Source organism: Scardinius erythrophthalmus (genome assembly GCF_964197995.2).
Source record: "Scardinius erythrophthalmus genome assembly, contig: HAP1_SCAFFOLD_541, whole genome shotgun sequence".
Classification (NCBI taxonomy): Eukaryota; Metazoa; Chordata; class Actinopteri; order Cypriniformes; family Leuciscidae; genus Scardinius; species Scardinius erythrophthalmus.
In genome coordinates, this window is record NW_028296078.1 from 18,179 (window position 1) to 31,610 (window position 13,432).

The 13,432-nt window shown below is 39.3% G+C and overlaps 1 protein-coding gene across 1 annotated transcript; it reads left to right on the forward strand.

Moving 5' to 3' along the window:
* Positions 1–387: 387 nt before the first annotated feature.
* Positions 388–13,405, forward strand: LOC308686627 (NACHT, LRR and PYD domains-containing protein 12-like; the record flags this gene model as incomplete). The annotated part of the gene is made up of 7 exons (XM_081395069.1): positions 388–425; positions 3,091–3,178; positions 11,806–11,916; positions 12,039–12,149; positions 12,310–12,394; positions 12,516–12,735; positions 12,816–13,405. Coding segments are annotated over exons 2-7 (1,188 nt in total), but the record flags the coding sequence as incomplete, so codon positions are not given.
* Positions 13,406–13,432: the final 27 nt, after the last annotated feature.

Genomic DNA, 13,432 nt, shown 5'->3' on the forward strand with positions numbered 1-13,432 from the left:
CGGACACACAAGCTCAAACTAAGAAGTTATGCATTTATTGTCATCTAGAGTCATCTAGTTTTGCACACCCATAAAGTAAGTTCATCTGCACATTGCACTTTGTTATAGGAATTGCTCTTGTTACTTTAAGTTTAATAAACAGTTGTCTTTCTTGTCTAAGCCACATTGGGGAATCATTTAAATTATCCTATAAATGCATTTTAAAAATACTATTCAAAGCTAATCAATTTCCAAATCCGAAAGTAGCTGTTACTGTGCGCAAGAGTCTCGAATAAATGTTTAACTCTAAACGGGCACTTCAGTACATCGTCTTTAAATAGTATGCGCCTTCTTCCCAGAAAATAACTCCTCCCCGTTTGAATATAATGCAGCGCCACACACTATAAGTGAAAGTGAAAGTGCCAGTGCCGCGAGCCTACGTGTCGGTGAGTAAAAAAAAAAAAAAAACACTGTTCATCTATTGAATCATTATTGGTTTAATCTATGCTAGATCACTAAACTACTATCCCCGCTGATGTTTTTATGTTAACCTGCAGCACTTTGGAGCACACTGCAGGAAAACGACATACGAAATAACATTCAGTAGCCTAATCTGTTTTTAAATAGGTTGTAGGCCTAAGAGTATTAGATCTTTCGATTGACGTGCATTTTGTAAAGATTCAATAAGTAGGCAAAATATTGATAACCTTTATGCTGTAAATGATACAGAAAGAGGTGACCAGTACCCTCTTGTGTACAATGTTCAATAAATTAGCCGAATAATTTAGAAATGCAGAGACGGGTTGTGTTGGTGGACCGCAAATGGTTTATTGATTTTATTAAGTTATATGCCTATAAAACGATTTATACAAAATGTAAAATAGGGTTTTCTTCATGCATGTCGCATTGAGAGACCAGAAATGATTACATAGGGTTATAACCAACAGTTTAACTTGGCCTACTTAGTTTAATTGGCGCGTTAAAGTTAGTTTCGCTATTAGTTTTCCCGCTCTTCTGTTCAGAGATGTGACACCTGTCTTACAAATATATAGGCATAAATACAGTTAGTTATAGTATAGATATAATATAGATATAATATAGAAAATGGACTGTCTTAAAACCAACTGCGTTAAAATGTAAACCAAAACCAAATGCGTTAAAATGTTGGCATGGTCCAAGTGCCAGATCTACAGATGAGGTTTTGCCAGTACCTCTATTTTTACGCTCATTTATTTTAGAAAGTAAATGTAGGCCTACTATACTTTACTTAATTGATATTTTCACATTCCAATTATTGTAGGTTCCTTGTGGTCAGACGGACATTAGGGACACAGGGCTACATAATATTTTGGAGAAAAATCACTAAATTTGCATAATGTCACATTTCAAAGGAAGTTGTTCCTAGTTGCCACATTACTGCAGATGAGCTTTTTCCAACATCTTTCCATATTTTTTACATTACAGTTTTCCCCCCTCAAAACAGTGTGAAGAGTTTTCTTTTGTAACATTTCTTTACAAAACAAGAATGACAGTTCTCTACTGTTAGTAATTCACGGTAGTTTATGTTACAGTCCATGATTACATTACAGTACAAAATATTCCAATTCTATAGATGGTAAAGAAATTGAAACTAACTATACAGTGTGTTCAGCTACATCTAATTGTTTTGATAGTTTTCCATTTTCTTTTTAGATTTAGAATATTTTTCAATATGAAATTATGGTTGAAATGTATTGAATTGCTTATTTTGCTTTGTATTATTAGAATGTGTATGTTAAAACGTTTAAGTAATTAGATTGTTTTTAGATTTTTAATATATTTCAATATGATATTGTTGAAATTTATTAAATTGCTGTCTTATTCAGCTTTGTATTATTAGAATGTGTATGTTAAAACATAAGTAATTTGAATGAAATGTTTTTTTTTATGAAGGTAATATGATGTCATAAAGAATCTCATGCGCAGGGTAAGATTTGTGAAAGTGTACATAAGATTGCAAGCGTAAATTTGCATGCTCAAGAGAATATTTGTAAAGGTGTAAATCGCCTTTCAAGTGTAAGAAAAAAAATATTTGCAGCATTTTACTGTTATTTGTAAGTGTAATGCATATATTGTGAAACTGCAGCTTCGTGCTAACGCAAAATAAATAGGATCTGTATTCTTCTGACTTCCATTTTTCCACGCTTTTGGCACGTTTTTTCCGCACAAATACAGCCAAAAGCACTGCAAGCCTGTGAACAGCAATTTGCAACCGAAAACAACAGAGTCAGGAACTGCAAAACAGATTAATTGCGTAAAATCAAACTTTGTGTAAAAAATAAGCTGTTTCTAAATGGCTTGTTGTGTGCATAGGGCAAAAAAGTTCCCGAAATAACCAATTTGTACAGTTGCGTCTTTCTTTTACGTGCGCTTCCAGTTTTGGCACGATTCTCTCACTCATTGAGTTATGCAAGCGCGAAGAGGAGGACGGGTCCACCTTATTCATGTTCTTCAAATGTACAAATCGGGTTATTTCGGGAACTTTTTTGCCCCATGCACACAACAAGCCATTTAGACATTTGCAACAGTTTATTTTTTTCACACAAAGTTTGATTTTACACAATTAATCTGTTTTGCAGTTCCTGACTGTTGTTTTCGGTTGCAAATTGCTGTTCACAGGCTTGCAGTGCTTTTGGCCGTATTTGTGGGGGAAAAAAAACGTGGCAAAAGTGTAAGCGTGGAAAAATGGAAGTCAGAAGAATACAGATTCTATTTATTTTGCGTTAGCACGAAGCTGCAGTTTCAAAATACATGAATTACACTTACGAATAACAGTAAAATGCTGCAAATATTTTTTTCTTACACTTGAAAGGCGATTTACACCTTTACAAATCTTCTCTTGCGCATGCAAATTTAATTTACGCTTGCAATCTTATGTACACTTTCACAAATCTTACCCTCAGCATGCGATTCTTTATGACATCATATTACCTTCATAGTTTTTGTTGTTTTGTATGTTGGTTTCAAACAGGAGAATACCAAAATATGAACTTACAGTCAGAGTTCCATACACAAAATGGCAGCCAAAAAAAGTTTTGTTTTGGAATTTATTTTACATTTGTGTCTTGACAGGAGTCCATTAATTAAAAATGAGTGCTGGAGAGAATGAGGATGGCTCTGTCCCTATGAGCAGTCCAGAAGAAGACCTTCACTCTGAACGGTGAGGACAATGAGAAGTCACATACATTTCAAGATCAATTATGCTTTGTATTGATTAATTGACATTTATTTTAAAGATATCACAAAATTCACACCTCACAAATGAGAGATGAATTAGAGACACTAATTTTTATGTAGGTGTAAGTGCGAGTGTGAATCAGGGCTCCAGACTAACTTTTTTTATTAGGAGCGCTGTAGCCCCTGACTTAAAATTTTAGGAGCGCAAGCAGAAAATTTAGGGGCACACCTTAAATCACCTTGCAATGCAATTATTCACATTTTCCCCCAAAATAACTGTATTACTGACAAATGCTTTGATAATAAATAGCCTTAACGTACAGAAATTACAATGTGCAGTTTTATTTTAAGTTCACAGGGCTCCAGACTAACATTTGAGGGCAGTGGCACTAAGTTCTACAGAAAGTATTTGGTAGCACTGTGGGATGACAAAGCACTGAGCTTAATTTGAGGTGTATAGATAAAGTTAACTTTAATTATTATCATTCATAATGTCTTAATATTGATTCAAAAGCAAAATGAGTGACAAAATATATATTAGGGAGTGAAAATAGCCAGTAAGCGTCCTCTGCAGCTATGTTTACAATAGTAATTTAATCTTTATCTTTTTTTTTTTTTTTAAATAAGTGTGAGTTCCCCTACTTCTTGAAACTTTTAGTTTTATAAATTGGTCTTTAAAGGATGAACAAAAAATGTTTGGTCAACACATTATTAAAAATAACATTTAAATATGATAATATAGTTTTGAAGTGCTGGAAAAATATGTGTAGGCTACTGTTATAACCACAGTATACCATAGTTACAGTTAGTGTTACTACAGTAAATCCAAGGTGATTGTTGCTAATCTGTGGACCTAAAGCCTTCAATAACTTGTTCGCTCATTGCACATGTTTCTCCTGGTTTCCACGTCAGCGCTGTTTGATCTTATATGGTTTATAACAGAGAATTCTGCGTCAAATCTGAATGTTTCTCACTGGATCTCGCAGCAATGTTATTAATTCTGTCGCGAACTCAATGGATTTCTTCACTGGATCTCCACGATGTAACTGTTTCGCGTGATCGCGATCGGCCCGCGACTGGCGAGGAGCTCTGCGCTGTCTATTATTGGTTCGAACTATTAAACGGTCTGTGAAGCAGAATGAGTGCTGAGTAGTGCAGTTTTTTCCACTTTCATTTTGTTTTTATTTATTAACATGTCACGGCATACTCTATGCTTGAGGCTGAGATTGAGTGTTTAAACTGCGAAGTGCCTGCACTGTCTGCAAACTTCGTTTTCCCCGCAGTTCTGGGGTAGCCACTGCAACATTCGCAGCTCATGGAGTTCATCTCCTTACAGTACCTCAACCAGCTGAATTCTCGTAGCCAGTCTTCCCGAAAATAGTGGGTTCAGGCCTTTATCACCTTACAAACCTCTGACTCTGAATCATCATCATCCGATTGTGTCTGTCCGTGACATTGATATTTGTCTCCGTCTCCTTCCCACGGACGTTTACGCGCGCTCGATTATCTCTAGGACCCTCCCCCTCCACACATTAGCCAGTTACAGTGGCCATTCCCTATTCTTCTCACACTCATTGGCCTGCCACACATTCCAGATTCATTGACGCGCCCCTTCCACGTTTAACGTGAAAAAATAAAAAAATAAATTACTGGTCGCACATGTGCGACTGGGTGTAAAATTCAGTCGCACACTCTCAAATTTTGGTCGCAAAATGCGACCATTTGGTCGCAGTCTGGAGCCCTGTGAATGTGTGCATGTTAGGGGTGTAACGGTACACGTATTCGTCCCGAACCGAAAGGTACGGATATCACGGTTTGGTGCATGCAGTCACACAATGAATACAGTTGGTCACAGGCGATCCACACTTCCATCCAGAAGGGGTGTGCGGTAATGCAACACTATTTGCTATTAGTAAAAGTGTTGAAGATGAAGAGATGATCAATTGGTATGTTTACTTGTAATGTATCAACCAGTGTTTCAACTGCGGAAAGACTTAAATAAAAACAGCTTGAGAATAATATCTCACGTAGCATTACATTTACCTCAGGCATTTAGTGTCGACAGCAGGTTAGTTCGCTAGAGAAATTAACTCTACAGAGATGCATTTTGTATATGCACTATATTAGCTTACTCATTATATTTACTTAACCTGTTAGTAATGTCTTGATCATTAATGTATGTTTAAATAAATTTGTCATGAAAACAAGTTATGACAGTAACTGTGTAAATGATTATATTTCAAAAATGAATTGGAGTAGAAAATGTACTTTAAAACTTGCCTCATGTGCAATTTACATGTTTTTATTTTTTTATTTGAGTGTTGATTATTATATCTAAAAATAAATGGCAACTGAATTTAACAATTTGTGCTCTGTTGTTAATTTTAACCTTTAATATTATAGTAATGTGTAAGTAAGGGCTCCCTTTATAATCTACAACATTAGCTAAGATATATATTTTTTTATCCCTAAGAATTTTTTTATAATAATTGAATTTATTTCAAACCAGAGGCACATTTGTTAAGAAAAACAAAACACCATTAATAAAAAAAAAACAAAGAAGCAATTTTGTGTTTAGTTTTCTCCCCCCTGCTGTACAGAACCGTGACTTCTAAATCGAGGTGTGTACCGAACCGTAATTTTTGTGTACCGGTACACCCCTAGTGTACAGTATGTCTGTGTGTTGGTCCTGGGATGGACTGGTCATTCAGAGTGTTTCCCTGCCTTTGACCCGAGATGCGGGGATTGCATACCTGTGACTCAAGACAAACGGTTTGGTAAATGGATGGATGGATGTACAAATTTTTCAAGCAAAACATCTGACTAAAAGAAGTTTGAAATGCTAAAACAATAGAGTAAACAACACAGTCAGTATTGTGTTTGTAAGTGTTTGTTTGTGGTAAGTGGATGATGTTGCTAGTTAATGTGATTCTTTACACCTGTGGTTCCTCTGTTGGACACCTGTTTGAATTCTCGCCTCGGTTATGTATGTAACCCTCGTTCCCTGAATGAGGGAACAGAGACGTAGTCGGATGTACCGTTCTGATTGGGATCACGATAAGGGAGCCTGTCATCTTCGAATATTGTTAAAACGAGCCAATGCACTTTGGCGTGCGTGAATTGCATCTCGTGCTCCGCCCCGCAGTGCGGAAAACAGAACACGGAAGCGGATGCACACACCACTTGTTTTTCGCTGAGGAGCCGAGCGGAGTTCGGAGTCAGCGGTGGTCCAGCAATAGTTAGGTTACTTTTATTGTACCCGTAGGTAAATTTGTTTTACAGTGCAATGACATTCCATGGCATCCAGTACAAAAACACACAACACAGAACACTCCACAACACATAGGAACAAATAAGTAAATACTCATACTGAGTAATAGTGGCGACATGACTACGTCTCCGGTCCCTCCTTCAGGGAACGAGGGTTACATAAGTAACCGAGACGTTCCCTTTCAGTTCGGTCACGTTCGACGTAGTCAGACGTACCGTACTGATTGGGATCCCCATGAAAACGCCACTAGTGCTGCCACATTCCAGTGACTAGACAAAAGCCTCTTGATCCTCCCGCATATTGAGGCGGAGATAGGACAGGGCTTAGGCCAGGAAAGTCACTCCTCTTCCACAAGACCACTGGGAAAGCGTTAACCTTTCCTTGGAAGGCATATGTTGCGAAGCCACATCCTGCCCGTAGGGAGGTAACATTTGGAGAATAACACATATGGAGTGAGCGAATAGGGCAGTACAACATATGGAATGTCACTGAGGTGGATCCAGCCAATAACAGGGGGGAGACGCAACCGGTCGGTGACGGCAGAGCAGGCTCTGCCAAGGGAAGACACGGGCTCGCCAGAGGGAGCCGTAGCGTAGAAGAGTACACAAATGGGATACCCTTAGGGATCGCAACATATGGACCCAGCCTAGCACAAGTTCCACCAGTGCATACAAGTGGTAGGCCTAACACCGGACACTCCGCCACGTCCAACGCTGAAGGGCTGTGAAGGAGCTCAACAGAGTTCGGCTAACGGGGAACTCAACTGGAGCAAATGGTGCACGTATCCAGTCCATAGGAGGGGAATGGCGCAGCAAGCAAGCAGGATAACTGTTTCTTTAAAAAACAGGATTTTTAACTTAGCTGCCCTCAGTGACTCAAGGGGACGTCTCTGAGTGCAGTAGTGAGTGCCAATGGTGCCCTGTCCCTGAGATGTCTCAGAGGAAAGGGTCAAGAAGGGGCTGTCGAGAGGAGCATAAGTTCGGGGGAACAAGGTCCAGTTGGGCCATTACAGGGCAACTAAGAGACCTGCCCCCTTTTCTTCCTGACTAACACAATGTTGTGCAAGAAGGCTCACTGGGGAAGCGCATTTTGCGTAGGCCCCATGGTCAGCTGTATGCCAGTGTCTCTTTGTTTCAGGGAGTCAACTACTGGCAAGGGGACGAGTTCGGAGAGGCAACAGATGTAACTGTGTGGCCCCGAAGTGATCCCAAAACAGCTGGACCGCCTGGGGATGGAGTCTCCACTCTCTTCGGCTACAGGCTGGCATGAGGCCTCGTGGGTGGCACGATTGAGCAGGTCGGAACTTGCGGGCGGGCGAGTTGTGACATGCGAGGGAAGTGTATGAGCAACGGTCGCTATACTGAGCAGTGCAAGTTTGCTGAGCGGCTGCATCAAGCAAAGGAACTGCTAACAACTCGAGGCAATGGATGCCAATGCAGTGGGAGGTTCGCCCAGACACCCCCGTTTATTACATGCCTGTTATACGTGGCCCCTCGGCTGGTGATTAGCAGACACTTGTTCTAGGAGCGTTTTGGTCTGGAGAAGCAAAATGTCTCAACACGGCTGAGAGTTTAGCGGCAGGCTGGGTGTCGTTAACACACAGAGCGTGCCGCTCTGCCACGACCTCCTCAGGACTCGGTCATGAAGCCAGTGCTGAAGCGGTCATCATATGGAGGAAGCTGGTTATATGCGGCTGCGTCTACCATATGCCCCAGAAGCCTCTGAAAGTTTAAATGGAACCCCTTCTCACTTCTATGTAGCACCGTTCCTGGTGAGGAACGTGTAGACCAAGTCCACCTCCAAACCAGAAAAGAGATCCTCAGTCCATGACCGAATTTACTCTTCTCCAGTTGACCTGAAGACCCAGCTGGCTATGTGGCACTCAAAGGGAGGGTCTTGTACTGCGACTTCGACCCCTCAACGCAAGGGCACAGGCATGGCCTACGTTGCGGAAGGGTAGAGATCTGAAGTACGCGTCCTTCAGGTCGAACGTTGCAGACCAATCTTGGGGATGGAGCATTGGAAATGCGTTTCTGTGTTTGTAACTTGAACGGAAGCTTGAAAAAGGGCCCAAATCAAGAGACACAGATCCAAGATGGTTGTAACTCACCTTTACTTGAGTACAATGAAGTGCAGCAACTTTCAGAAGTCGGTCTTCATATCGGCTGGAGGGACGGCTCAATTGCATCCTTCGCCAGTAGGAATGCGATGACCGCGTGAACTACAGACGTACATTCAGAAACACTGAAGTGTAACGAATGGCATCTTGAAAAAGATGCAGATGCACCCGTGTTGCTCTTTCAGGAAATGGGACCCATCACCAGTGCCGGAGCACACAGGGGAATGACTGCGGCAACACTGAACAGTGAACTGAAACAGTGAAGCACTCACTTTTCCGCCCTCTAATCAGCCATCAACAAACACAGACATTTGATGCTGTTAAAACAGCAGTTGAGAGCTCAAAGCTCGCGGTCACCACTACACTCGTGCTGTAGAACCATCAGGACTGCGAGAGTCTTCCTATAAGAACACCAACACATTCGCTCATTTTAAACAACTACACTCAATCAGAGACATTGACACCGATCGGACAAGTGGTGTGTGCATCCGCTTCCGTGTTTATACCCGTGCTGTGGAGCGGAGCACGAGATGCAATTCACGCACGCCAATGTGCATTGGCTGATTTTAACAATACTCGAAGATGACAGGCTCCCTAAGCGTGATCCCAATCAGTACGGTACGTCTGACTACGTCGAACATGACCGAACTGGAAGGGAACTGACTTCAAACATACACTAACAATCATCAAAACACAAGCTGATTGAAACACACTTAGACTTTAACAGTTATGAAGAATGTTGATGCGTGTGAAGAGATAAGATCGTGCAGCATTTGAGACACACAAGAGACTTGCTTTGACATTTTTTACAGTTTAGCTATAGCACCATTGCTTTAAAGGAGAACTCCGGTCAATTTTAACATTGAGCTCATTTTTGTGTACATTTGGAGTGCTGTCAATACAGAGAACAACGACAAAAAACGGTGTTGCCTACACCGAGTTATTCTATTTTTAAAATTTGCACCCTGTTGACTTCAATAGGGCAAGTAGTAAGCCTGCTTTTTAGCCTCTTAACATCCTTTAAGTGTCATTACAAGTGCACAGAAAATGTGAGTGATTCCTTCCGAGTGAACACGGGTGGATCTGACTGCAGTAGATGTTAGAGATATTAATAAAAACGAAGTTAATTCAACCAGCGCTCATACCTTTGTTTACATTCTGTTTTCGGTGGAAGGCCATAGTAATCGATTGTCGAGTTCACGCGCATAGGTTTAGTTACCAATGATCACGCGCGTGAACTCGACAATCGATTACTATGGCCTTCCACCGAAAACAGGATGTAAACAAAGGTTGAGCGCTGGCTGAATTAACTTCGTTTTTATTAATATCTCTAACATCTACTGCAGTCAGATCCACCCGTGTTCACTCGGAAGGAATCACTCACATTTTCTGTGCACTTGTAATGACACTTAAAGGATGTTAAGAGGCTAAAAAGCAGGCTTACTACTTGCCCTATTGAAGTCAACAGGGTGCAAATTTTAAAAATAGAATAACTCGGTGTAGGCAACACCGATTTTTGTCGTTGTTCTCTGTATTGACAGCACTCCAAATGTACAAAAAAAATAGCTCAATGTTAAAATTGACCGGAGTTCTCCTTTAATAATACACTTACAGGCAGACACCAGTACATGTGACCCTTAGCTTATACATGGTAAATTATTTGGTTAACACTTTACTTAAAGCATTTATGTATAATGCATTATATCTTTAATAAATAATTGAAACCATAGTTAAAATGCATCATAATATTTGCATATTCCTTGTAAAATTGGTTGTTTATCATATGTTTAAATGCTATATACTTTCGAAAGGTGTAACAATGAATAGATAAGTATTGTATGTGTTATAATTGTGGTTAAACTTATTAATGAAACCATAGAATGCATTATAAGGTGCATTACAACAAGGCATAAATTAATGCATTAAAAATACTTTTATAATGCATTATATATAAAGGCTTTAAATATAGTGTTACCATTATCTGTTTAAAGGGCATGAAGATACAATTTATTATTTATTACATTTTATTGAGATATAGAAAAAAAAACTTAGTAGTGGTTTATTTGTGACAAATATTCAGTCCACAGTCCCCCCCCCCCCCCCTACTTAGAACTAAACAGGAGGGATCAGACTCACCAACATCACATCTGTCTCTGGAGAGTGACAGATCAATTCCTCTACCACTGAACTTCAGTGGTGAAGCACAGAGAAATACAGAAAGGTTTGATATAATGAAAAGTTTACAGTTAACTTGAAAAAAGGCAGTGTATATATATATATATATAGGGTCGGTATAAGTTAATTTTTAATTTTACGTAAAATACGACATCCGCCGTGTTATTCTGTCATGTTTTGTCCCTTTCTTTCCAAACGCCAGTCTCCCTTCTCTGCAGAATGCGATAAATCCGCTCAACCAATCACAGCGTACAATTCCACGCATTGTAAACAGTAACGGCGGTGCTTTGAATTGTTGTGGCAAAAAATTCTTGAACATCATCATCACTGCGTAAGAGACACTCTGAATCCAATTGTCTTTTAAAAGTATTTATTCTTGCAAGAAGGCCCAGTTGCCATACAGAAGTCACAAGTACAATCTGTGAAGCAAGTGCGACGAGGGAGGGAGGGCAGAGCAGCCTTTATACCTTTGTCTCAAGGTTTCCTGCTCACAGGCTCTTATCTAAAAAAGGGAAGGTTTCTCTGCTAGTGATCTAATCCTGCTGAGTTTATTCTTACAAACTCACAAGTTCTAAATTGGATGACCTCTGACCATAGGGGTCAGAGGTCCCTTTTCAATCTGCCCTCCTCCTGACGTCTCACCTGTTTCCCAGTGTTTAAAAACACACACACATTAGTCATAAGTTGGTAGACCACGTACAGTCCAGCAAAGGGTCATTTCAATGTCTTACTGAAAATAAATGAAAATCAATACTGTAAATCAATGAAAATCTATATTTTCCATTACAGAATACACCCGGCAACCTAGTTTTCCTTATCTACTTTGTACTTTTTTGATCAACAAACAAACAAAAGAAATTAATAATTTTGATGGCATTGATGTACCTGTGGTGGTTTCTGCGGTAGGGAAGAAACTATATATAAATATATATATATATATATATATATATATATACTTGAAAGACCATATGTATGTTTTTTAATGTGTAAAGATAAACATACTCATTTGCATGTGTGGAAAATTATCTGACTGTTTTACTTGTAGCACCGAACAGGAGGAATCAGACTCACCAACATCACATCTGTCTCTGAAGAGTGACAGATCAATCCCTCTACCACTGAATTTCAGTGATGAAGCACAGAGAAATACAGAAAGGTTTGATCTAATGTAACATTTACAGTAAATATAACATGGAAGTGGAAAAGTATAAACTGTCTTTCATGTGTAAAGATAAACATACTTGTTTACCTTTGATAAACGTTCTGTTTTACTTGTAGCACCAAACAGGAGGAATCAGACTCACCAACATCACATCTGTCTCTGAAGAGTGACAGATCAATCCCCCTACCACTGAACTTCAGCAGTGGAGCACAGCAAAATATAAAAAGGTTTTGTCTAATTAAACATTTACAAAGAAGTTAGCATGAAAATGAGAAAACATGCTGAAATTGCTTTAAAATGCCTAGATAATACAACATAGACAAAATATTAATAATTGATGTTAAATATTAATTTAAGTTAACTGATTAATGTTGAATATCACTGCAGGAGGTCTGTTAAGACAGATAACATGCACATCTGTAGCATCTGTATGGGGCAAGAGCACCAAGGCCACAGTAAATTCTACATTGTGGTTAGTTTTTCATTGAAATATCCTTTCAGTTATTCAACAGACAATTTAATTTTAAAAACAAATTATATAGTTTATGGTTGATAAACATTTTTCTATTGGGTACTCTTTTATTTTACCACAGAAATCAAATGTGCCAGGCAGTCAAACCGTACTTTATGATATTATGGTGAACATGGGAACAGAATTCTTCAAAACCTTCAAAAGAGAACTATCTGAGGATTACCCAGAATGCTTAGGGAATCAGCCAGAGAAGCTCAGTCCTTCTGATGCTGCTGAGAAAATGGTGGAGAGCTTTGGAGGAGAGGCAGCACTGAGGATCGCATGTCACTTCGTGGCAAATGGTAGGATTATTATTTAATTTAAGTTTAAATTAAATTTTATTTTTATTTTTTTCAGCTAAACATCTCTTACTTTTGTCTAGCTAATCCACTTCAAAAAATCACAGATGCCAATAAAGCAAAGCTTAAGAACAAATGTCAACATCTAAACGAAGGAAATTCATCTCAAGGTAAACAATGTTTTTTGAAGGATATCTACACCGATCTTTACATGACAGATGGTGGAAGTGGAGTGATAAATAATGAACATGAGGTTCTGAGGATTGAGATGATTTCACAAAGCAGAAACACGCAAGGAACTTCATTTGCATGTAATGACATCTTCAAGACACTGCCAGGACAAAGTAAACAAATCAGAACAGTCCTGACGATGGGCATAGCTGGCATTGGAAAGCATGTGTCGGTGCATAAGTTCATTCTAGACTGGGCGGATGGAAAATCAAACCAAGATATCAACGTTATCATCCATCTACCATTTCGTGACCTCTTCCAGAAAAAGGGGAACTGTAGTCTTCTACAGCTGGTTCAACAATATGCTCCTGAGGTGAAAGAAGAAAATCTTTCAAAACTGAAAGTGCTTTTTATTTTAGATGGTTTAGAAGTCTGTCAGTATCCTCTTGATTTCCATAAGAATGACTACTGCTCTGATATATATGAGAAAGTTCCTTTGGATGTGCTGCTTACAAACCTCATCAAGGGT